The following is a 23,551-nucleotide window of genomic DNA, read 5'->3' as shown; positions in this document are numbered from 1 at the left end:
AAGGACATCTTCTGCCTCCTCTCTGTGGCATGATCGTCGTCGAACTGGTCGGCTCCGAAGCTCTCCAACGAAGGTTTGTGACCTCCAGTTCCAATGGAGAGCAAATAGATGGCAAAGAAGAAGGCCACCTCGTGTGCCATTCTTGGTTTGGTGCATGCAGTAATAGCAGTATCAGCGTCACATGGCCTGAGGGCTGGCAAGAAACCATGACAAGCAAAGCAGAACCAAACCCTACATATGGACATATATTATATATTTGAGTTTTGTGATTAATTAGAAAGATTGATGTGAAAATGAGAGGAAGAAAGAGAATATATACGAGAGATATAGAAGACGACGCAGGAAGCGAAGACAGTGAAATAGCGACCCAAGTAGGCATCAGCAACGAAGCCTCCAAGGAGGGGCATGAGAGTGGTGACACCAGACCAATAGTTGACGTTCCTGGCTGCAGTTTTGAGGTCTTCATGGATCACCTTCGTCAGGTAAAGCACCAAGCTTGTTGCTATCCCGAAGTAGCTCAGCCTCTCGCTGAACTCAATTGCTGCATCAATTATCCATTCATCAACATAACTTACCAACTCAACGTGCTTTTTTTATAAAAAAAAAAAAAATTGAAGGGCAAATACTAACTGCCTGTGATTATAAGTACGATCGAATATCCTCCCGCATATAGAGGAGTTTTTATGCCACCAAACTACAAGCCTATTGAACATGTTTCAATACTAACCCTTTTTTTCAATTATTATCCCACATGCGATTCATCTGTGACGCCAAGTATTTCGCGCCCTTATACAGATAAAATGAAATTTTTTATTTTCCACACAGTAATTATTTTTGACATTATGTACATAAATATCAACGCATAAAATTAAATAAAAGAAAAAAAGCCCCCGTTGAATTATCTAGACAAACAGAATCAGAATTAGAATTACAAAAATTAGGGAAAAAATAGAAATTTTTTAATTTCTAAGTAAACGTCTATGCTGTAGCTTTGAGTTTTTCTTTTTTAAGTGGAAGTACTGTACATAACTACCTTGGCCTTCGAAATGTCTCATTCGGGGATCGCCCATGTTTCAAGAACGTCATTTATCTATCGTTGTTTTAGTCCAATCAAATGGATTCCCACCGGGCCACATAATTCAACCATAAATGTCAAAAGTACTGAAAGTGAAGGCCACTAAATAAAATTATGGTAAGAATCCGATGGGTACTTTACTTCCTAGTGGAGATGGATCCCATCCTGAATATTTAATTTTGATTGAACTTTTAATCTTAATTTTGTTTTACTCAAAATAATTTCTCAATTCATTCATTCAATTATTATCGCATAACCATTCAAATATTGCCACTCCCATCTCTCCATCCAAAAGAAAAACCCAATTAGAGACATAACCAGGGCTTATAGACAGAAGGAAATCGAGATTAAGAATACAATATAAAGTTTGTATAAATTTTTAGGGAGTAAAAATATATAACACTTACATAATACTACTAAACCAACATATTCATTATTCTCAAGGGACTTGCGTGGCTGCATATATATCTGAATCCTATAAGGTATATATAAATATTCTCACGAAACAACAAATTATTAGACTTAGCTGTCAGTCTTCAGAATCTGTGACTATAGATAGATAGATAGGGTATGATATGAATGAAGGGGAATAAAGCTATACTAACTAATGGAGACCGCAGGTATCCAATCCTTAAACCTAGTACACACATTTAATTCAGAACATGGTACGCGTCCTAAAAAACGGAGAGAAACCACAGATCAACATTCTAACTGATCGGCTCCATGTACATAATATAATAATCAAGATTTGTGTGGTTGTTGTATCTCGTGACACATTATTTAATACTAAGATTTCCAATAGTGGAAGTGGGAGCCACCACTTTCTATGGTCATGGAGCTCACTAGCTAGGAAATTCAGAGCCATGTCTTTGCAATTGATTCACGCTAATAACCTAACATATTGCAGCCCACAACAGCACGACCAAATATATATATATATATATATATGAACATTATTTATTGATGTTTTGAACATCTTTTTCAATTGTTGACATCGATTTACAGCCAAGTAACGTGCACATCCAAAATTCTGGCTTTCACATGTGGGATCGATTTTGACTTACTAATTATTATGGGGCATACAATTTTCATAAACAACATAGAACAAGGGTTTTGTATTTTTGGTCCTGTAACAAACAAAAAGAATTTTACAGCCATGATTTCTGCTTATCACATGTCGGCAGGAACAAAAAGGAAGCATTAATCTTTTCTTTTCTTTTTTTGGGGACAGAAAAGGAAGTACTTTGTATATGCGCGCGCGCACACACATATATATAACTAATGGAAGTTTAGAGTGGCCTATTTATCGAATAATTCGATAAAAATGTGAAGAAATGTAATAAAACTCTTTCAAGACAATTTATGTTTGTATATTATATCTTGAATAGAAAATTATATGTAACTCAATACTTTCGTTTTAGAATCATTCTCTTATAAATCTTGTATCTGCATTACCAGACCACTTCCCAGACTTGAATTCTAAAGATTGGGATTTTTGTTTTCAAACAGCTTCAAACTCGAATGAAGTATTAACATATTCGTTTCAAATAGGTCAAATATGATGGTTTTGAGTCTCATTCAATTATCAGATTTAGCAGCATATGCTTGAAAGGAGAATAATAGAAAACTTAATATTTTCACTTCTGTATACTTTTCGTGGAGGGGGGAGATAAAGAGAATAAAGTGCTTTACAGATGCGTCTTTTCCCCAAAAGTTAAAAACCATTGGAATTCCTGAAAGTTTATAAAATTCTGCGTGCCAAAAACAAGGAAACCAAAGATGGAATTTTATTTTTCCATAATTATATTCTCATTCTGGCTTATGTAAAGGTCCTGTCACTAACAAAACATCTAATGCTAGCTATCATTCTTCCATTTAAACTACAGTCTTCCTAACCCTTCAATATATCATTTACAGGTCTCCTTTTTCGGGTACAAACTTATGTATAGTCTGCTGCATCCATTATGATTTTCTCACAAGTCACAAACTATATCATGGCCTCCTTCATTTTGACGTCAATTATATCACCATATATATGTGTGCGTGTTATGAGTCTCACATTAGGGAATCTCACAAATGTTGTGGGGTTTATAAGTTCAAGGGGCTCTCCCTCCCAATAGGCTAGTCTTTTGGGATGGGCTCTCTCTTTGGCTTATGCTCGTCACAGTGCACGTGTGTGTACGTTTTAGAACACAACATGCAGGCTCCACTTAATAAGTAATGCCGTTTAAAAGTAAAAAGTAGAAACTGATATGGTAATGTAAAATAGGCGTCTTGTATTCGTAAAGTAGAGTTTAGGTTGCTGTTGGAACGCTAATCTTTTGTTCCATGTAACATGGGACTCGAAAGAAACAGAAGTAAACCAACCATAGTACAAAATGGAACTTTCTATAAAGACTCAGACAAATTTAAAGAAACCTGGTTATTTGCCACATATTGCTTGACTGGAAAAGGAAAACACAGATATAGCAAGAATTGAATCGAATGTCTGTTGCAAGATTTTAAAAAAGAAAACAGTCGATATTAAAGAGATCATGGTGCATGAGAATATATGAACTAATTAAGCAGGTTGTGGAAGTTGAAATATAGAGCAGAAATTTTACTACAGTGCTGCTTTTCTTGACAACCCAATTAAAAGAGCTAGCTAGCATGAAGAAACTAAGCAAAGTGAAGTATGAGTGGGTATATTCTTACCGATAATGAATAGGGCAGCTTTCCAAGAACCAGTGGAAGCTCGAAGAGGAAGTCTTCCTTTATGATCCAGTGAAGAATCATAAACCCATTTCGTCTCATCAACCTCGACTCCACCACCTTCAATTTCCATTGCTTTCTTCTTCTCCATCTTTTCCAAAGCTTGGTGGCTCAAAAAGCTGAAAAAGCAGAAGAAGCCTAGCCTCTGCTAGCTCAAGCACTCCAAATTAGCTAGGTGTGGCTGGTTTTTGCACACAAAAGCCCATCTGACCCCTCCTTATATAGGAAAGCATTTGCCTTTTCTGACTCACCAATTTCGATATCACAAAATAAAATTCTTGTTATTTTTTTATTACAACTAATATAGTTGATATTTTCTCGAACTTTATTCAGCTTTATATTATATAGATATATATAGATATATTTGGGGATGAACTGCCTTGTTATTCCTAGTTAACATATAAGAATAAAGGAAAACCCCTTTGAAATTGGGAAGGACTTAAGTAAGGGGTCATTATTGTAAAAGTCAATGTCATAATGGAATAGCATCCATGACCTATCTCCATGGGTCCACATTTTGTTGATATTTTAACCAACCAAAACATAAAGCTGCCACTCACTCACTACTCACACACCTATTTATTTATGCACTTTTATTGTATATAGATATACACGAATTTCTTCAATCAGTTAAATAGACAAAAACTATTTGAGTTAGGGATAAAGTTATACTGCCAATTACTTTATTTTCTGCTGCTCTTACAAATGGCACAATTGATTGGATTCAACTCCCTTAATTTCTCAATTACTATCCATCGTTATATTTTATTGGCTTCTGTAAGTTAGATGAACAAAAATTCAACGAGGACAATTACTTTTGTTTTGCACCAATCTCATAATGGCGTAACTGACTAGATTCACCTTATTTCTTATGATTATTCACCTTTAACTTTCTAAACAATAAAACGGGGACCTTGGCGAATGAAAAGGACTTCACACTTTAATACAAAGTTGAGCATTTAGACTTTTGTGGACGAGGGGAAAAAAATCACACTTTGAAAATTACCTCTCTTTGGACACAAAAATACTTGAATATGAATTAATTGACGGCAGAGGGATACAAGATAATTGTGTAACAAAAACGAATTTTTTGCAACCTTAATGTGCATGAAAGAAATTACTAAAAAAATTAATTTTGTGATAAGCTACGTGGCGAAGGATTAAATAATATGTGTATTCAATGGATCATGATTTTTGTAAATTGAATTAAAAAAAGGTCCGTAATTAAACTATCGTTACGAGTTAATGTAATTATTCAAACCAACTCGGCTCAATATATATCGTCACACTCAACAGTAAGGGTCACAAAGTTAATGATCAAACACAAAATCATACCCAATACAAATGCGTGATTTCTTTTTTGTTTTTGAAAAAAAGGGCCCAAGCATATGGAGATGATGTATGACATTAAGTACAGTGGGTTCGATCCCAACTTGAATGAAACGAGTGATTGTGAAGAGAGTGACGCACCCAAAGGCAAATTGAAATGTGAAGTACAAATTGTTAATTACTTGCAAGACTACGTTTCTACATTCATGTATCTTTCCTTACCTCTTTTATTATTAGCCTCAGAAATACACCTTCCTATCTCAAGACTCTCTTAGTATTGTGTGTGTGTGTGTGTGTAGGACATAGTCTTTTTGCTACTCTCTCATAAGCTTGCAAACTTGCTTTGTTCTGTGACAAATGTTAAATACTGTAAACATGTCAAAGCTACAGGACTTGATTATTCTCGAAACATCATAATTCATAACCCCTCCACTGTCTTTGTTGCATTTGTGAAGTTTTTGCCTTGCATTAGTTTTTCGATTTTTTCTGTGATTCTGATGTTGCCCGTAAAACAGTATTCCTCAACGACGTGTGAGTCTTTTCAATAAAAGTTTCAGAACCAATTTACAAATTCCCGGAAAACAACGGTTTGGGGGGGCTCTGATTTGAATTTCCTATTTTTTTCCTAATGAATTTTTACCTTTTTGTTTTCTTTGGCAGTATATATAATAGGGCACCCTAATGTTATTTTTCAATATTATCCAACATTTTAATCTTATTTATGGTTCATCAAGTACTCTAATACTGTTTTTTTTTGCGCATTCAAAACTTTTTGATATTATTTTTTATTTGATCTTATTTATCGTTTATGGTTTCAAATGCACTAAAACTTAATGCTGATTACGTCATAAATAAGATTAAAATGTTGGATATTACTGAAAAGTTTGCTAGATGCTACTCTTCCGATCCTTAATATAAGATCCATTTAACTAATTTAATAGATTAAGGAAGTTAGGTAAGTTAGTTAATTATAAGAAATGTAATATATTTTTTCTAAAACACCGTAATCATCTTTCTTAATACCTCATCTCTCTCTTCTACTTGATTCTGGTTGATGGAGTATCCATAAGGGTCATTTAGAGAAAATTAATAAATATGAAAAATAGGTCTTATATTTAGAATAAAAATTAACTCAACAATTGGGTCTTATATTGAGGACCGGAAGAGTATTTGAAAAAAAAGTATCTTAATGTAAATGCCGATACCACGGAGTTACACAGAAAAGGTGTTTTAATCTTATTGAAGCAGAAATATTCCTCTTCACGTTATAAGTTCAGTAAATTAAAAGGATTCCCATTTAAGTAATCGATGACTACTCACTCCACCACCCCGGGCCCTCGGATATAGACACATGGATAGTGAATTATATTATATTTTTTATTTGGACACCTAACTCCCACGAAACAGGGTGACACATGTGATTGCCAACCTTTAGTAAGACAGATTAATAAACTAACAAAAGATAATTAGGGCATATGATCACCCCTATTCCAATATTCAAAAGCCCTTCCTCCCTTTGCTTGTCCATATGCATTAAAGACTTTTGGAATTGAAATTATTTATCTACTTGTGATTCGGATAAGTATTTGATTTGTTAATTTTGTGCAAGACAAAAGTATTTGATTTGACATTAAATGAAATAGAGTATTAAAAAATATTTGTTTGGAGAATAACAGTATAAAAATAAAAGGTAATGCTTAGCTAATGATGATGAAAACAAGTTAAAGAGTGAATGAAAATAATACTTCTCCTATCTTTAATATAAGACATATTTAACTAATTTAATTAGATTAAAAAGGTTAAATAAGTTAGTTAATTATAAGAAATATGACATGCTTTTCTAAAACACTATAATCATCTTTATTGATATCTTCCCTCTCTCTTTTATTTAATTATGGTTGAGAGAGTGTCCATAGGGATAATTTAGAAAAAATTGATAAATATGAGAAATAAGTCTTATAATTAGGACTAAAATCAACTCAACAATTAGGTCTTATATTAAGAACCGGAGGAGTACATCCTTTCTCATTTTCTTTAGTTTTGAGTATTAGCAAACACGGAAATAAATGGGACATTCTAAGGTTACTCATACAAAAATTTCTTCTTTTCATCGGACCATGGCTACTAAAACATAAATATAAATAAGTTTTTTGCTAATTTAGAAAATGGGTTTTTGAGTGGATTTTTAATATCCAAATATAATTTAATCGTATAATGTCAAAAACGTTATATGAATGAAATTTCAAATTTCAGAATTTGTCTCTCACACAGACACAAACCAAAATACTTATATTAATATTTTTTTCATGGCGTAAAATCCACATTATTATTTAGAAAAAATATTATTTTTTTTCGATAGAGAGAAAAAAAACTGTTATTTAATTCACAGACAAATAACTAAACAGGTCTACAGACACTACAGTATAAAAAACGCCAACTCTTACTTCTCATGCCAAATATCACCACAATGATACGCTTATTAATTATAATTTATTCTCTAAAGTATCTTTATTGATTATACATGTTAAAAAACTTCTATTCTAAGATAGTCATGATTAAAAAGATACTTTAAAAGATTCAACTTATACTTGTTACAAATAGCTAAATTTTCTTAATTTATTTAAATTAATTTAGTAACTTTTATATTAAGTACTGGAAGTAGTAATTTCTAAAACCATGAGATACAAGTTTTATTTGTGGCCAGAAAATAGCTTCTTCTTCTTTTTTTTGTTTATTTGTAGTAAAATACTATTAGACATGATTTTCGTGCGTTCCGCAGTGTTTAAATAATGATGAATTGCACTTTACATATCCAGCCCTTATAAATCTATTCATTATATATATCACAGTTGATAGCTTTGCATATATTCTCTAACACTCACTTTCTGATGATTTAAAAATGTGTGTATAATTTTTTTTAAAAAAATAAACTATCACGCATATGCTGGACAAATTAAATGATGGCAACTAGTAGGGGTCCTCATCCGGCACTCATCACAATGATGCAATCTGGACCATCCAAAATCTTATATGAATGGCTGAGATTTAAAATTTTTAATATGCAATTTTTTCAATAATAATTTTATTTTTTTGAAGAAGTGTTAGTTCTAAAATTATCTTTATTTTAAATTATGTATTTATTAAAACAAAAAAATTAAATAAATATATAAAAAATCTAAATTCAATGTAAACCATCCAAAATTAATCCGTCTAAATTACGATAAGTACAATGATGGGCATGGAATATGCTCCCCTGTATGGTGCATCGATTGTGAGCACTGATTGCAATCTTCAATATAATATTATACGATATCCTATTCCATGCTATGTAAACTAATTATTAAAAAACAAAATTAATGGTTGACTTGATAAGGTTTATATGATGATAATAATAATTTAATAGCACAAAGAGTAATTAATATAAAAAGTATGCGGACGAAAATTAACATTTCTTGAAGGCAATTGATTGGCATTTTTGGTAATCAAGTAATCAACCAGAAACGAGCTAACAAAATAGTATTTAATAAAGGGTGAGGTCAACTAATTTTGTATGGGATTTGGGTGGAAGAAGAGCCAAAAGTCATTGTGGCCAAAGCACTTGCAAGTTTCATCAATACATATAAATATTTAGCAATATTTGATGGTAAGGGGGTCAGCCAAATCTGAATTTTTGTAGGAGACAATCTTTGGTGGTTCTTATTACCGGGTTCAATTGAAGTAAAGAAGATTATGAGCAACTTGAAAGAGGTATGAGTTAATGCTGGCCAGCATTTATGTCCCTTCACTCTCTCGTCCAATGCACCATTTGATGATCTACAATTTTCTTATTTATGTTTAATTATCCTACATTTAGAAAGAAATCACTATAAACTACAAATCTCATCATACTATTATGGGGTCAGTATATATTTGGTAATAGTGAGAATATTGCAATAACTTACTTGTTTGAGTTATGAATAGGAACTTCTCTTTAGATTAAATTCGTTAAAAGTACATGTGCGTGTGTTAAAAATCAAATTCTAAGGAACGATATTGCAATATTGATAATCTTATTTATATCGTCTGTTGTGTCATTCATTAATTGAGGAATTCGTTTATGGTTAAAATAAGTAGCAAACCAAAATAAAATAGCGTGACTTGTCGAATATATTGAGTTACATGGGATTTCCCCGTTCTATCCCCCGATGATTTGTAACATGTGATATTTTCACAAGACTGCAGGATCTTATCAATATATCCACCCACTAGACCATGTATTAATGATAATTGCTGCTTTTCTGGTTTGCCACAATTTAGACAACAATTGATGTACTAGCTCTGGTGTTATTAATATAAGACCTAGTTGACTATTTTGAAAAATAAAAAAAGTTACTATCTTTTATCCTCAATACAAAAGCTAATTTAACTTTAATTTGGTCTTAAATATATGACCTTAATTTATTTTGTCTCTCATGTTTATCTATTTTTCAAGATAGTCCTTATAGTAGTTACGCATGTTAAATGTTTCATCAAATGACACTTGATTAGTAAGGATATTTTAAAGAAGACAACATCTATTTATTACAAATAACTAACTTAGCTAATTATCATAATTTACTCAAATTAGTCAACTAGTTCTTATATTAAGGACCGGAAGTTTATTATTTCTCTCAATTAATTTTTGTTACTTATAAATTAATATATTATCTAATAATACATTGAAGTATTTTAGAAAAATAGCATAACATATGTTATAATTAAATAATTTAGTCCTTAATATAATCCCATCATCAAGAAATCTTTCGTTTTCTTTTTTTATGGGTATTTTGGTTAATAACTTGAATCTATTTAACATACCTTTCATGTTTGTTATTTCTGTCATACCAAATGTAATAAATAGGATAGGAGAATCTAGATGGTTTTACAGGTTAACTTGTTTTTTAGGTTGTATTATAACCAATTAGTGATTGGATTAATGGGGCAAATTAAAACCAAGAAGATTATCGCATATTCGCATTATCTGCAATGATTACTTATATATAGCACAAACACTAACATTTAATCACTTTGTCCCCTTTTTTTGACCATAATCAGTTGTCCATTAAGGGTGGGTACAATTCTAAATCCTCATTTAATTTTATATTGCAATTCATAACATCGTGCTTAAACTATGATTGGAAACTTTGGGGGATGAATGGATGGTTGAATTTAAATTTTTCCGCCAAATCAAATCTCTTTTTTTTGCATAATTTAAAACGTGACCAAATGTAACTAATAAAGTTGACGTTTTGTTCCCTTTCAAAATTCAATCTCATCTCAATTATTATTACGACTACACATTAGAACGGAGCTTTGATGTTCATAAAGAAAATCCTTTATTTGGCCACCAAAGCAAAAAAAAGTAATTCCATTATTTTGGTCATTATTACTTATTAGCACGTGTAACACGCATCGACAGTTGGAGTTTACTTGAACACGTTCAATTCTACAATCAGCTTCATGTGGCCATGCACAATCATCCGATCCTAGTGAGCCCTAAGCCACTTATATAATTAATTAGTTGGAATTATGAGTTTCCATATTTCAAATGAGTCGATCCTAATGAACGGCCACAATATTTGGTTTCATAAATAAATTTAATTAATTATTAAACTAAATTTCAATATTATTATAGTTAACTTTCAGTTTTTTTAAAAAAATAAATAAATAATACGGAATAAGTTATTTTGGTTTAATATAAAAGAGACGGGAAATTGAAGTTCTTGTCAAATCAAGCAGTAAAACTGGGGGTCACGGTTTTGGCTTCAATGCTTGGTGTTGAGCTAACTATGCCAAATCAATGAAGCTTCTTGTCGAATCAAAAAATGGTATCATTAATTAAAAGAAACTGTGTTTCAATTACTTCTCCGGTCCTTAATATATGACCAAATTGTTGAGTTGGTTTTAGTCCTAAATATAAGATTCATCTCTCATTTATCAATTTTCTCTAAATTATCATTGTGGATACTCTTTTAACCATAATCAAATAAAAGAGGAAGAGAGGGTATTAAGAAAAATGATTATAGTATTTTAAGAAAAACGTGTCATATTCTTATAATTAACTAATTTATCTAATTTTTTTAATCTAATCAAATTAGTTAAATGAGTCTTATATTAAGGACCGGAGGAGTAATAATTACAGAAAAAAATGAATAATCATAAACAACTGCGATTTCAGATGACTTTGTTGTATTATAAAACCACAGACACACAACTTTTTAAATTCTCAATCATTTGTAAGACATGTCCCCTAAAGATGGGTAAATGTTTTAACATTTTCTTGCCCCGCGCCTTTGAAAGTTGGGATTCTAGCTAACGAAACCCGCCTAATTATTAACCTTTTCTTTTGTTTTTTTTTTAATTTATACTTCAATTGTTAACCTTTTCTTTCTGTTCGAAGAAATAAAATAACATAAAAGATTCAAACCTTAAGAAAGTTCAAAAGTCGTAGGATGAATCTTAAAAAGTTACTTAAAACGAGCATATTTTTATAAAATTGAACTTTATAAAGATTCACCTCCAAGTATTTCTTAAGATTATTTCTTTTTCAAAGCTATTGTGAACATGTTTAAACTTATCAAAACGAGCATGTTTTATAAAAGATTCAACTCCAAGTATTTCTTAAGATTATTTTTTTTCAAAGCTATTCTGAATATGTTTAAACTTATCAAACGAGCATGTTTTTATTTAAATGATTTACTAATCAATTTTCTTATGCATGCTCGCTAGCTTATCTTATACCACGTACTATTTATGATGTTGAATGCTCAAAGAAAGAGAATTCATTAATAATGGAAATCAAATACTGATCTCTTAATTGCTAAAGTTTAAAGGAGAGAGTTAAGTTTCAGGAACTTGGTCAGGTCTTAGGTCCCGAAAAAACTCAATCGGGGCATTTCATGTTTTAAGTTTATAAATTATGTATCTACAAACAAAATTCTTAATTACAGTGACAATAATAAGATATAAAGTCAGAATTAGACCAACATATATATTAGTGTAAATATACATATGCTGATTGATTATAAATGCTTTTTTATTATTAAAGGAGCAGATATTAACGCCTTGAAGTTACAAATGAAATTAAACTAATAAATTCTCATTTATAGAAGAGTTTTTATACCATTCAGCTATACAATGCAATGTCATTCACAATTGACTGGTTATGGATGGTACTAAACATTTAATTGCTATTTTATTGGTATAAAGCTAAAGTTAATTATGTAGAGAGAGAAGGAGAGAAAAAGAAGAAGAAAAGCAAGCATATAATGACCCACGTGGACGTTAAATAATACGTCTACACAAAGTCGCAAACGTACATATTATCCCCCCCCCAGTCACAAACGTACAAGTGAGCTTCTCTTTTTTACCCTTTTTCTCTTTTTTGCTTTTTTTTTTTTGGCTTTCATTTTATTCATAGGTCCGGGAGGGAGAAGAAAGAGCTCTCGCTTTTTTTTGAAAATGGAGTTTTTAATTTAGAGATATATATCACTTTGTAGCATTCATGCATACCCCAAATGCCCCTCCCCCCAGTGCCCTACTGGTACAAACTCACAGACAACACCCTGAATTATTTTGGACACAGGAAACAGGATCACTTATCTGATATATCCAATAACAGACAAAATAATGGATATCTCCACTATCCTCTGGACTTAATTACAAAATGTTAATTATATTAAGGATTTAATATGGCTAATATTCTTTTTTCCATTTATTTACCATCTTATATTACTTATAGGGGAATGATAGAAAAATAACATGGAAATTGCATAATTTCAAATCCAGAATTTCTACAAAAATGTGTTGTTATTTGTAAGTTAAATAAAGCTAAAAACTGTTAAAGTATAAAAACTAAATTGATTTGAGATCTAGTAATTTTCAGGTTATTTGTCTGTCATTTTTCCTCACTTATATCTTCACTTTTAATTTTTTGCCATTCTAAGAATCCATAACTTGAAAATTTAATTTGATAGATCTAACAAATTATAATTAATTTTCTTTGAAAGATAAACTTTTTTATTAAGCTATAAAATATAACTATTGTTAGTTGTAATCATTTTGAAAAAAAGTTTTAAAATATAATCACTATTAATATAAAATTTATTGAAAAGCCTACCATTCACATGATGGAAACTGGGTGGGTCAAAAAGTAATTTTGTGAAATCAAAGGATCCATCATCTACGCCCTCAAAGGAAATTACTGGGTCAAACAATTTGGAAAATCAATTTAAAAGGAAATTACACTCGCACGTGGAGAGATAAGATTAAGGGGAAAACCCAAATATTCAAACGTGTATATCTGCTGATCTAGAAAACAATCCAAAGTGGCATAACCCACTTGAATGCAAACACTGAAACAACTGTGTTTGTTTCTGATTATATATTGGACCAACCCATTCACTCTTAAGGAGTGTTTGGAACACCTCATAATCACTTTCAGAAGCATTTTTTCGTAAATTGAGACAAACTCCTTCACATATCTATTTGTATACTATAAAAGTACTTCTGAAACTATAGTTTTGTTTTTATTCAAACATCTTTTTAGAAGTGTTGGAATTAGCTTTTAAGAGTAATCTTATAAAATTTAAAATAAATATGTTAGAAGAATTTTATTCCTGAACACTTGCTGAATCTGATAGCCTGCTTGACTCCACTTAATTCCAAGCCCACAAGGCAAAAGGCCTCCCTCTATATATACCCTATTGGGTGTCATCAAGCTTCTTTGATTTGACGGATCACACAACCCAAAAGCAGTCTTATCCCAAAAGCTAATAATCCATACCTAATTAAGCATGAGCTTTGGTCTAATTATCATTATGAAGTAGGCAGAATCTGGAGAACATCTAATGACAGTGACGGACCATTTAATTATTATTACAAAAACAAAGGAACCCCACTAAGTGCACTTGAGTGTTAATTTCTTGGGCAAAATTGAATCCTGAGGCCAAGGCTAGCTGGCTGGACATATACGAGCCATAATGTTGTTGGGAATAAAGTATGGCCAAGTCAGAGTCTTAAAAAGTGATATCCTTTTTTTTGGGGGGGGGGGGGGGAAGACCCTCCCCATGTGGAATGATGCAAATGGCTATTTCCATTATAAAAATCTTCAGTGCCTTATTAGGTGAAAATTCTTAAAAAGAAAAAAAAATATAAGCATATATACAATTCTCCAGAAAGATCATAAAATTTTCAACTTTTGATTGGCAATATTTGTGAATATGCATGCTCCAAAGGACACCATCCATGTTCTAGAAAATACTGTTGGAAAAGTATAGCTCAGTCCTTGGAGTTTTATGGCTACCCCAGTTTGTTGCGACAACAATAATGAATCTTCATTATGTAATCTCCATGAACTAGTTAACTAATTTAAAATAGATTAAGAAATTTGCTAAGTTAGTTATTTGTAATAATCGGTGATATCTCTTTTAAAATATCCTTACTAATCAAGTGTTAACTTTAATATTTGATGAAATCTTTAACATGTGCAACTACTATAAGGACTATTTTGGAAGAAAATGAAATAAACATGAAAGATAAAATGGACTAGGTTTATATTTACGACCAAATTGAAAATCAAAATATCTCTTATATTAAAAATTAAAAGTAGTATCTGTTATTGGTTATCAAAACTGTTCAAGGGTTGGATCTTGCCTCATTACACGAGGAAATGACTCTACACAAAGCTTAGACCTCACTCTAATGGATGAGTTGGTTACATATATATTAAGCAGTGCCAACTCCAACCACTAACCCTAACTAATGTATCAACAACAACTGACACAAACATGGATCAAATCAAAACCTGAGTGGGGCTTCTGGTTCTGAGAGTTCATAAATCACTTCTTGTTTAATTGTATTTTACTTCTCCAATATGTTCTGCTTGCATGCTTCCTGACTACACATATATGCTTAACATATGTTAAATATCGGTTAGGATTGGAAGTCTACTCAAATAATTATTATATTCAAGTGATATATAGGCTCCAAATCTTATTTTAACTAAAATGTTCTAAACAATAAACATGTATTTTTATAATTATATATTTTCTCTATTCTAACTTTATCTTCTTTCTAAGACAACTCACACTTGATGTCATAAAGAGTTACTTTTTCATTCCATAGGAACACGAGCCTTTGATGATTTTATAACTGAATCCAAATGCATCATAACTCTGCTTACTGTACAAAACATGGTTGAGAGATTCTGTTTCTGCCTTAATATCACACTAAATCATTAGGATATGACTTTTTATATAGACCAGGGTTACTGACCAGTACACACTAGATCTAACTAAGATTTTAATTTCTGTAACAGTATGTATTGTAAAAGGAAAATGGAATTCACAAGTGGAAAATAATATTAGTTTTACATAAGATTCAAAATTGAAAATTTTAAATTCTATAAAAATCATGCAAGTTGTTATACCCTGTTTCGTTAGGGAGGAAACATATTATGTTAAATACTACTCTTACTACCGGTATCCACTTTGTGAATAATATGATGCTTTACTATTTTCAAGAGCATACCCATTAGGAAAACAATTTGCTTTCCAAGAAAGGAATGTTTTATATATGGTCTTTTAGTAAACATTTAATACAACTGACTAATTCGAGTTTATCCTATGCTAAACCATCATTAGCAATTTTTGACATCTTTGAATATGCATCAATGTCGAGATCAAAGCCATCTAGAAAGTTAGGCTACTCTCCACAGTTTTCTAATTAGGTAATTCATCTTCATCTCCGGTGCAAGAAGATATATACAAGAGCTAGTAGCAGATGTTGCCTGCCACTGCACCATCATTAGCAGCTTTTGAGAGCCAACGGTAGATGTTGCCCGCAGCTGCCATTACACCATTAGTAGTAGCTTTTGACATCTCTGAATATGCATCAATTTCAGGATCATGGGACTTTAATAAAATCCATAACTCGTGAAGGTCCTTTAACATGCAACACGTAAGTTAAAATGACATTGTAATAAAATAAAATACTAAAGCCTAATAGGGTAGATAGAGGTGATGAATAACGTTCCAGTCTCAGGTGCTCTGGTACCATACTAAACCTTAAGAATGAAGCAATATGTGCTCTAATACCAAACTTTAAGAGAAGCGCTAACCATCATGCTAAAAGTTTAAGGCCACATTTGGATCTCCATTGGAAATGAAAAAAAGCATATGAGAAAGTGTACAACTGACTTTTGCGGCTTATTATGGTTTAATTGGTTGTTTGGATGAGCTTCTTTTCTAACTGACTTATAGGAGGAAAGTAACCTATTTTCCAACGCAATCTGTAACAACTTTTCCAATTGACATTTATAGGTGACTTTTCTAACTATTCTTTTCAGTCATTTTACAACTGAACTCACTTTTCTATTTAATCATTCAAACAAATTTTAACTTTTTCCATTGACTTTTTATAAGCACCTATCTAAACACAAATCACGTTACACTAATTGACTTTTACTCTAATTTCAGTTACAAAAGTTAGTTAGATTAAAAGTCAGTTTAGCCAACATCAATCCAAACACGCCCTAAGTGGGTAGTAAAAACACACCCTAATTTTAAGATCAGACATGTGTTCACTAGTTTCTTACAATTTTATGAGCCACCGGGCAAAACCTAATCCATACCCCCTTCTCAAACCCAAGACGTATTAAATATCCTATTTCTTTCAAATTTCTCTAAAAACAACACACAAACATCCCAAAAAGTTGTATTATGGAACTATGTCCTCCTCAACTTTGTAATCAGCTAGTCCATCTCCATATCCTCTACTAGGGGATATAAAAAAATGTAACTAGAGGTTGGCATAAAAGTCATTGCACTCTTTCTAAGTAAAAAATATAAAGTAACTTTATCACTAAGTCAAAATACGCTTATACAAATAAAATATAGATTATGGAATCCTCTGATCGCCTCCGCATAAGCCCCATCCAAGAACATCCCCTTATAATATTTTTCTATATTACTGCCATCTGCATCACCTTCACCCTTCAATTCATGGAGCGGCGGCAAACTAGATTTATCTCCTATAAACTTGTCGATTTTTCCATCACTGTCACAGTGTCACATGTCAAATCTGATAAAATTCCTTTCGCAGTCTAAGAATGGACATTGTGAGAGCTTCATACAGAGTTGCAGAAATAAACCCCTTCAAATATCAAACAAAAAGACGAGAAACGATGACTTTGCCACTTTCACTGCAAACCACAGGGTACTCGATGGACTTGTGGTCACAGACGCACTGAACTGCTTCAACGACCATGCATCCATATTCTATTGCCGTAACTAACTTGATAAAACTAACCACAACCATAAGTTTTAGTCTTTTAAGTTTCTTTTTATTTAAAGTATTAGTCTCTATAACTTAATAAAAATTTGGATCATTTTGCTCTTAAGAAACCAAAATCTATGGTTTTAAATTTGATGGGCTTAAACCAAAATGATGACAAATTTAATGACTAAAGATTATATTAACTTTTTTAACCTTATACAAAATTTTAATTTGATAGCTTAAGTTTAAAAAATATATATTTTTAGTTTTTTAATTCCAAAACCATTAGAAAATGATGATATTAGATCTTAAATATTAATAAAATATTTTCAAATGCTAACAGCCTAACACATTAAATTCAATTTTTAAAACAACCATTATTTTTATAAAAATATCTTTTAAGACTAACAATTTTAGGTTTAAATGACTAAAGATATATTTTTTTAAAATTAAAAGACCAAACTAAAACTATGTATAAAATTAAAATACCAAATGTATATTTTAACTAAATTGTACTAAAATGCGAAATTTATTCAACAAAAAACTCGCAATTCACAACTTGCCCGAGAACGCATGTTCTTCGAAATCTTGATTAATGTTTAGGGAGAATTGTGGCAGTCTAGTGTCCATACTTTATCTCGATAAAAATTTGAAGCCATTAGTGGAAATCCAAACTCTGTCCTGCAAATGACAGAAGGTAGAACAGTAATACATCGGAAAGAATCTTAAGTTACTTTTCCCACGTGGTAATAACATTTATTATTATTATTTTTTCATCATTGTAATTATTAGTTATTAATTATTAATATTCATCTTTAATACGAATAAAATAATTATTGAAGAAATCTGGCTATGGGCTCTTTTGGGGCCTCCGTCTAAGCCCATGGAATTTCGCTCTGGGCTAAGAATTATGGGCTGGATCTTTAATTTAAAGTGAAAATTATCTAGAATTAATAATAATGGATACCCCGCAACATGTCGCGTGGGCGTGCCGGAGTGGTTATCGGGCATGACTAGAAATCATGTGGGCTCTGCCCGCGCAGGTTCGAATCCTGCCGCTCACGCCTTTGCCTATTTTTCCTCATGTCGATTCAAACCAATAGCAACGGCGCGCGCAAGGCTCGCATTTGCAAGCGGGCGTTTTTTTTTTTCTCCCCCAAAAATGGTTTCTCTCTCTTTCTTTCTTTCTTCTTTTTTTTTTGGCCCACAGCTGCTTAAGCATGTAGATCAAGGGCATACGTATGCTTCCACCGGGAAAAAAGGAGTATACGCATACATATACCTATCAGTCTATCACGTACCCGAACTAGGATGAACTTTTTTATTGTTAATAAGCTTGGAAGTTGGCTATTAATGTTTTGAAACTGGATTTTTTTTTTTTGGACTCAGAAACTGGATATTGATACTGTTATTGGGAAACATATAGAAAATGATGGTTCTTGCGAAGATGACAAAAATAATAAAAGTGTTCTCATTATCAGACTACATACAGTGTATTCACTTTGGTTACAATCACCAGCTGGAAAGAGTTTAAGAATCACATGAAAACTTTTGATTAGGAATTGCTGTTTTAATTTGTCTCGTATATATATTTCGGACCAGAAAATTGCTGCACATGCGAATTGACTATTGCTAACCACGGTATATGATTCTATCCCAGTTGTCCAAATCCTTGAAAATACTATCATTCCCCTTCAGGTATATCAACAATTAATTGATTGATTGATTAATTAAGTAGTGATGAAAAATATTAAAAATATGTAGGTTGGTTAACCCATGAACGTAACCTCTGGAATCAACCATTACCTTGAGAATTTTCCTACTTAGGGAAAAGTAAAAACGAACCAAGACTCCTACAAAGGCAGTGAAAATTAAAGATGATCCTATTATTATTCTTTCACGTGCCTCTCACATTTATATGCTTAATTTATTTGAAATATAACTCTGCATAAATAACTACTTGAAGCTGCCCCTTTACTTCTACCAAAAGAATTACGTAAGGAAAATGATCACTGATCACACATGTTCCAGTGACTTCCAAGAAGTCACTTGTATATTTCAAAAGCTGTGTTGGCTTTACTATTACATAATCCACACCATATTATTTTATTTATTACAAGATTGCGATGTCACAGTCAATTCCGGAGAAGTTAAAATGGGTTATGTATACGTACCTTGTGGTCCAACGTCCTTCACTTATAATAATGCCTTCATTATTTACCTTATTAATTCTTTAACTTTATGTGGGCCTTGATTCAATACAGAAAATTAAGAGGCAACAAATGACCCCTAATTAATTACAAAATTTAGTTAAACTGCCATTGTTAAAAGAAGGAAAAAAAACGCATTAATATCACGCAAACAAAATAATTAAACATCTAATTCATACTTACGTACATATGAGAGTTAGTTTTTCGGCCACATATGTTAGAGAGTTAGAATATATATACACTGAATCTTGGTGCTCGCTCATTAAACATATTGTTGGGAATTCAAATTTTAATTATTGTGTAGGGTGGCAACTTAGTTGAGCGAGGTTCGCTTTGTCTTCTAGAAGTGGATAGAAAAATAGCTTCTAATGTCGGTGGAATCAACTCCTTAGACCTCGTCAAAGATTTTGAGAATACTGATAATATGACATCAAGGAATTGAACTAAGGTTAGATGGCTCTTGAAGTAACTAGCCTTATCATGAGTCGGAAGAATAATCAAACTTCTTTATGCAAGTTATATATATTGGAATCCTTTGACCAGAGAGATCTTTGGGGATATTGTGCTCTCTGTGAGTTTTTCAATAATTGCTATTTTACCAAACATTCTGTTGCCTTATTTCGTTATAATGATAACCATAACAACGCCACCAAATATTAGTTTAGCAATTAAAGTGAGAATATATACCACCTCTAATTAATCCTCAATATAAAAGTTAATTTGACTTTGAATTCAATTTTAAATAGAAATTAAAATCTCAATCCATTTTGTCTCTCAAATTTATTTATGTTTTTCAAAGTAGTTATTGTAATAGATAAACGTGCTAAAGATTCAATCAAATGATAGTTCTAATTAATTAATATACATCATTAGTAAGAGTATTTTAGGAAAAATAATACCTAACTATTACAAAATAACTAGCTCAACAAACTTTCTTGATTTACTCAAATTAATCAACTAACTTTTATATTAAGAACTGAAGATAATATATAAAACTTGTATCTATCCTACACATGTATATAGATTATTTCAGCCTACTACCATACCAATATCAAAAGCTCTTCATCAATGGATAATTATAAGTATTTTTGTTAATGATCTTTAATTCCATCCATAACAGACAAACCTAATTCTATTAAAATGATAACAATAACAACGCCACCAAATATTAGTTTAGCAATTAAAGTAAGAATATATACCACCTCCAATTAATCTTTAATATAAGAGTTAATTTGACTTTCAATTCAGTTTTAAATATAAAATCTCAATTCACTTTGTCTCTCAAATTTATTTATATTTTTGTGCTAAAGTTTCAATCAAATAGTAGTTATAACTAATTACTATCTCCGGTCCTAATTGTAAGAACTATTTAACTAATTTAAGGAGATTAAAAAAATAAATTAAGATAGTTATTTGTAATAAATAGGTATTTTTTTCTTAAAATATTCTTACTAATCAAGTTTATTAGCTAAAACTACCATTATTAGAGGAACTACCTTAGAAAAAAATACGTAAATATGAGGGACAAAGAGGATTGAAGTCTTATAATTAGGATTAAAGCAAAAATCCAATGAAATTTTATATTAAGGACCGGAGGTAGTAATATACATGAATAATAAGGATATTTTATGAAAGACAATATCTAATTATTACAAATAACTAACTCAATAAACTTTCTTAATCTACTCAAATTAGTCAACTATGGATTATTTCAGCCTACTACCACACCAATATCAAAAGCTCTTCAGGAGTGGATAATTATAAGTATTTTTGTTAATGATCTTTAATTCCATCCATAAGAGACAAACCTAATTCTATTAAAATCTCATAATCCAACTGGCCTCAACTTCAGTCCATCAAAAGAATAATTATTACAACAGCAAATAATGATACATATCACATAATTGAGGCTTGGCTTGGAGGGTTCATGCTGCCTCCTATTTAAGGAAAATCTGATCGGAGTTGTTATTCTCAAACTAATCATCTTTTTTAATTATTTTTTGGGCAGAAATAGAAGCTTCACAAGACTTGTGGGCAAGAAAATGCAGTGATCATTCAAACTAGAAAAGGTGGAATTCACGTTCCCTTATATGGATATGATGTACGACATTTTGAGTGCTGAAATTTGACTTCAAGAGAAAAGGAGGAAAAAAGTAGGTCAGTCATAACTAAATGTTATTGTATGTGTTTGTATTCCAATTGGTTTTTTCCAGCTTCTAATTCCTTGACGTGCTAAGCTAGAATTGTGTGAACCCTTTTCTTAAAAAATCATTTTCCACATGTTTTTTTGTGTGTGTGTTCTTTTGTTCTAAAATTCGAACTACATAACTCATACTCCAGTGTCAAAACCGAAACAGTTATGAATAATTATTAATTAACCTCAACTTGATAATAATTACTATTGCCATCAGTTTCTTTAGATTTAATTTAATGGTAATTTTGATTGTGGGTTACCACAGCGTCAGAATAATTAGCACAGCATAAGCACTGCTTTTTCTTAAACAATTTTGAGGGCTAGATAGTTTACTATACACTGCACGTCAAATTTAATCAGCGGCTTAATTACCATATTTAGTTTTTTGCCAGAGCTTAATTATACTCCCTCCGTTCCTTATTATAAGAGACAAATAACCGAAGTACGTTGATCAAAAAAATAGTTAAAATTAGTTTAAAACAATTAATGTGTAAAAAGTATAATTTTTTTCCACAAATGCCCTCATTAATAAGGAGAGAGAGCATGAGAGAGAATAATTAAATTATTAAAAGAAAGAGAAGGGGGAGGGAGAGAGAGTGTGAGTTGGAGATAATAAATATGGGTAAAATAGGAAATCAACACAAAAAAGTAGAAACAACTTTTAAGTGTCTTTTATATATAGGAACATGCCATAAGTATCAAATGTCTCTTATAATAAAGAATGGAGGGAGTAGTATTTATTGAACTGGTGTCAAACAGAATTTGTCTCCTTAATAATTGAGTAGGTCCAGTAGGAAATTAAGAAATTATTTATTACTTTTCTTATTTAATATTATCATGCATAGTTAGAATACTTTGATGATATTCGGTTAATCTTTTTTAAAGTGTTTTATCCTTTTTTTTTTTTAATTTATTGCTCAACGCAAAAAAAAGAAAAAGAAAAAGAAACTGCTGGTAGGTGAAAAGGCGGTAAATTTAAAGATTACTTTTAGATTTGTACTCCTCCGGTCCTTATTATAAGACCCAATTTGACTTTTTATTTGGTCCTAATTATAAGACCCAATCCATTTTCTCTCTTATATTTATGCATTTTTTTCCAAGATAATCCTTCTAATAATGATAGTTTTAGTCAATATACTTAATTAGCAAGGATATTTTAGGAATAACAACACTTATTTATTATTAATAACCAACTTAACTTACTTCCTTAATCTCCTCAAATAAGTCAATTGGGTCTTATAATTAGGACCGGAGGAGTAATATGGAAAAGAAATCCAAATAGGAAGGAAAGATTAAGATCTTTTTACACATTACTTTTTACTAATCGTATCTATTTTTATTTTATGGAAAATACGTATCTTATGAATATGAAATAAAATAGTTGGCAAAAAAAAGAATATAAAATAAAATAATGAATATGACTTAATTGAAAAAACTGCGATTACGTTCAACTTTTTTGTTGATTTGGATTCTTCACTACACTTGTTTCAATTTGAATGGACTAATCGATAGATACAATTTGAAAAAATTACTATTCAACAATAAATTGGTATGAACCAGATGGAACTTACACACCATCTGGACATAAACAATATAATTGGACGTATTGGTAAGACTTCCACACCGTATCGGGAAAAAAAAGACTGTACCAGCTTGTCAATTTCAATACGAGGCTGATACGTATTGTATTTATACTTT

General features: G+C 31.3%; 1 protein-coding gene and 1 non-coding gene across 2 annotated transcripts; one reads left to right on the top strand and one right to left on the bottom strand.

Annotated features, from left to right (window-relative positions):
• Window positions 1-6: 6 nt before the first annotated feature.
• LOC114730095 (protein NRT1/ PTR FAMILY 5.6-like) lies at window positions 7-21,779 on the bottom strand (the record flags this gene model as incomplete). The annotated part of the gene is made up of 4 exons (XM_028917120.1): window positions 21,768-21,779; window positions 3,770-3,986; window positions 320-541; window positions 7-193 (listed from the first exon to the last, which is right to left on the bottom strand). Coding segments are annotated over exons 2-4 (557 nt in total), but the record flags the coding sequence as incomplete, so codon positions are not given.
• TRNAS-AGA (transfer RNA serine (anticodon AGA)) lies at window positions 18,432-18,513 on the top strand. The gene has a single exon. It is a non-coding gene; the product is annotated as a tRNA-Ser (tRNA).
• Window positions 21,780-23,551: the final 1,772 nt, after the last annotated feature.

This window comes from Neltuma alba, unplaced genomic scaffold, assembly GCF_004799145.2.
Source record: "Neltuma alba isolate B1F8T4 unplaced genomic scaffold, ASM479914v2 tig00012710_pilon, whole genome shotgun sequence".
NCBI classification, from domain to species: domain Eukaryota; kingdom Viridiplantae; phylum Streptophyta; class Magnoliopsida; order Fabales; family Fabaceae; genus Neltuma; species Neltuma alba.
Note: the sequence above shows the minus strand (reverse complement) of the source record. Positions and strands in the feature narration are given on the sequence as shown.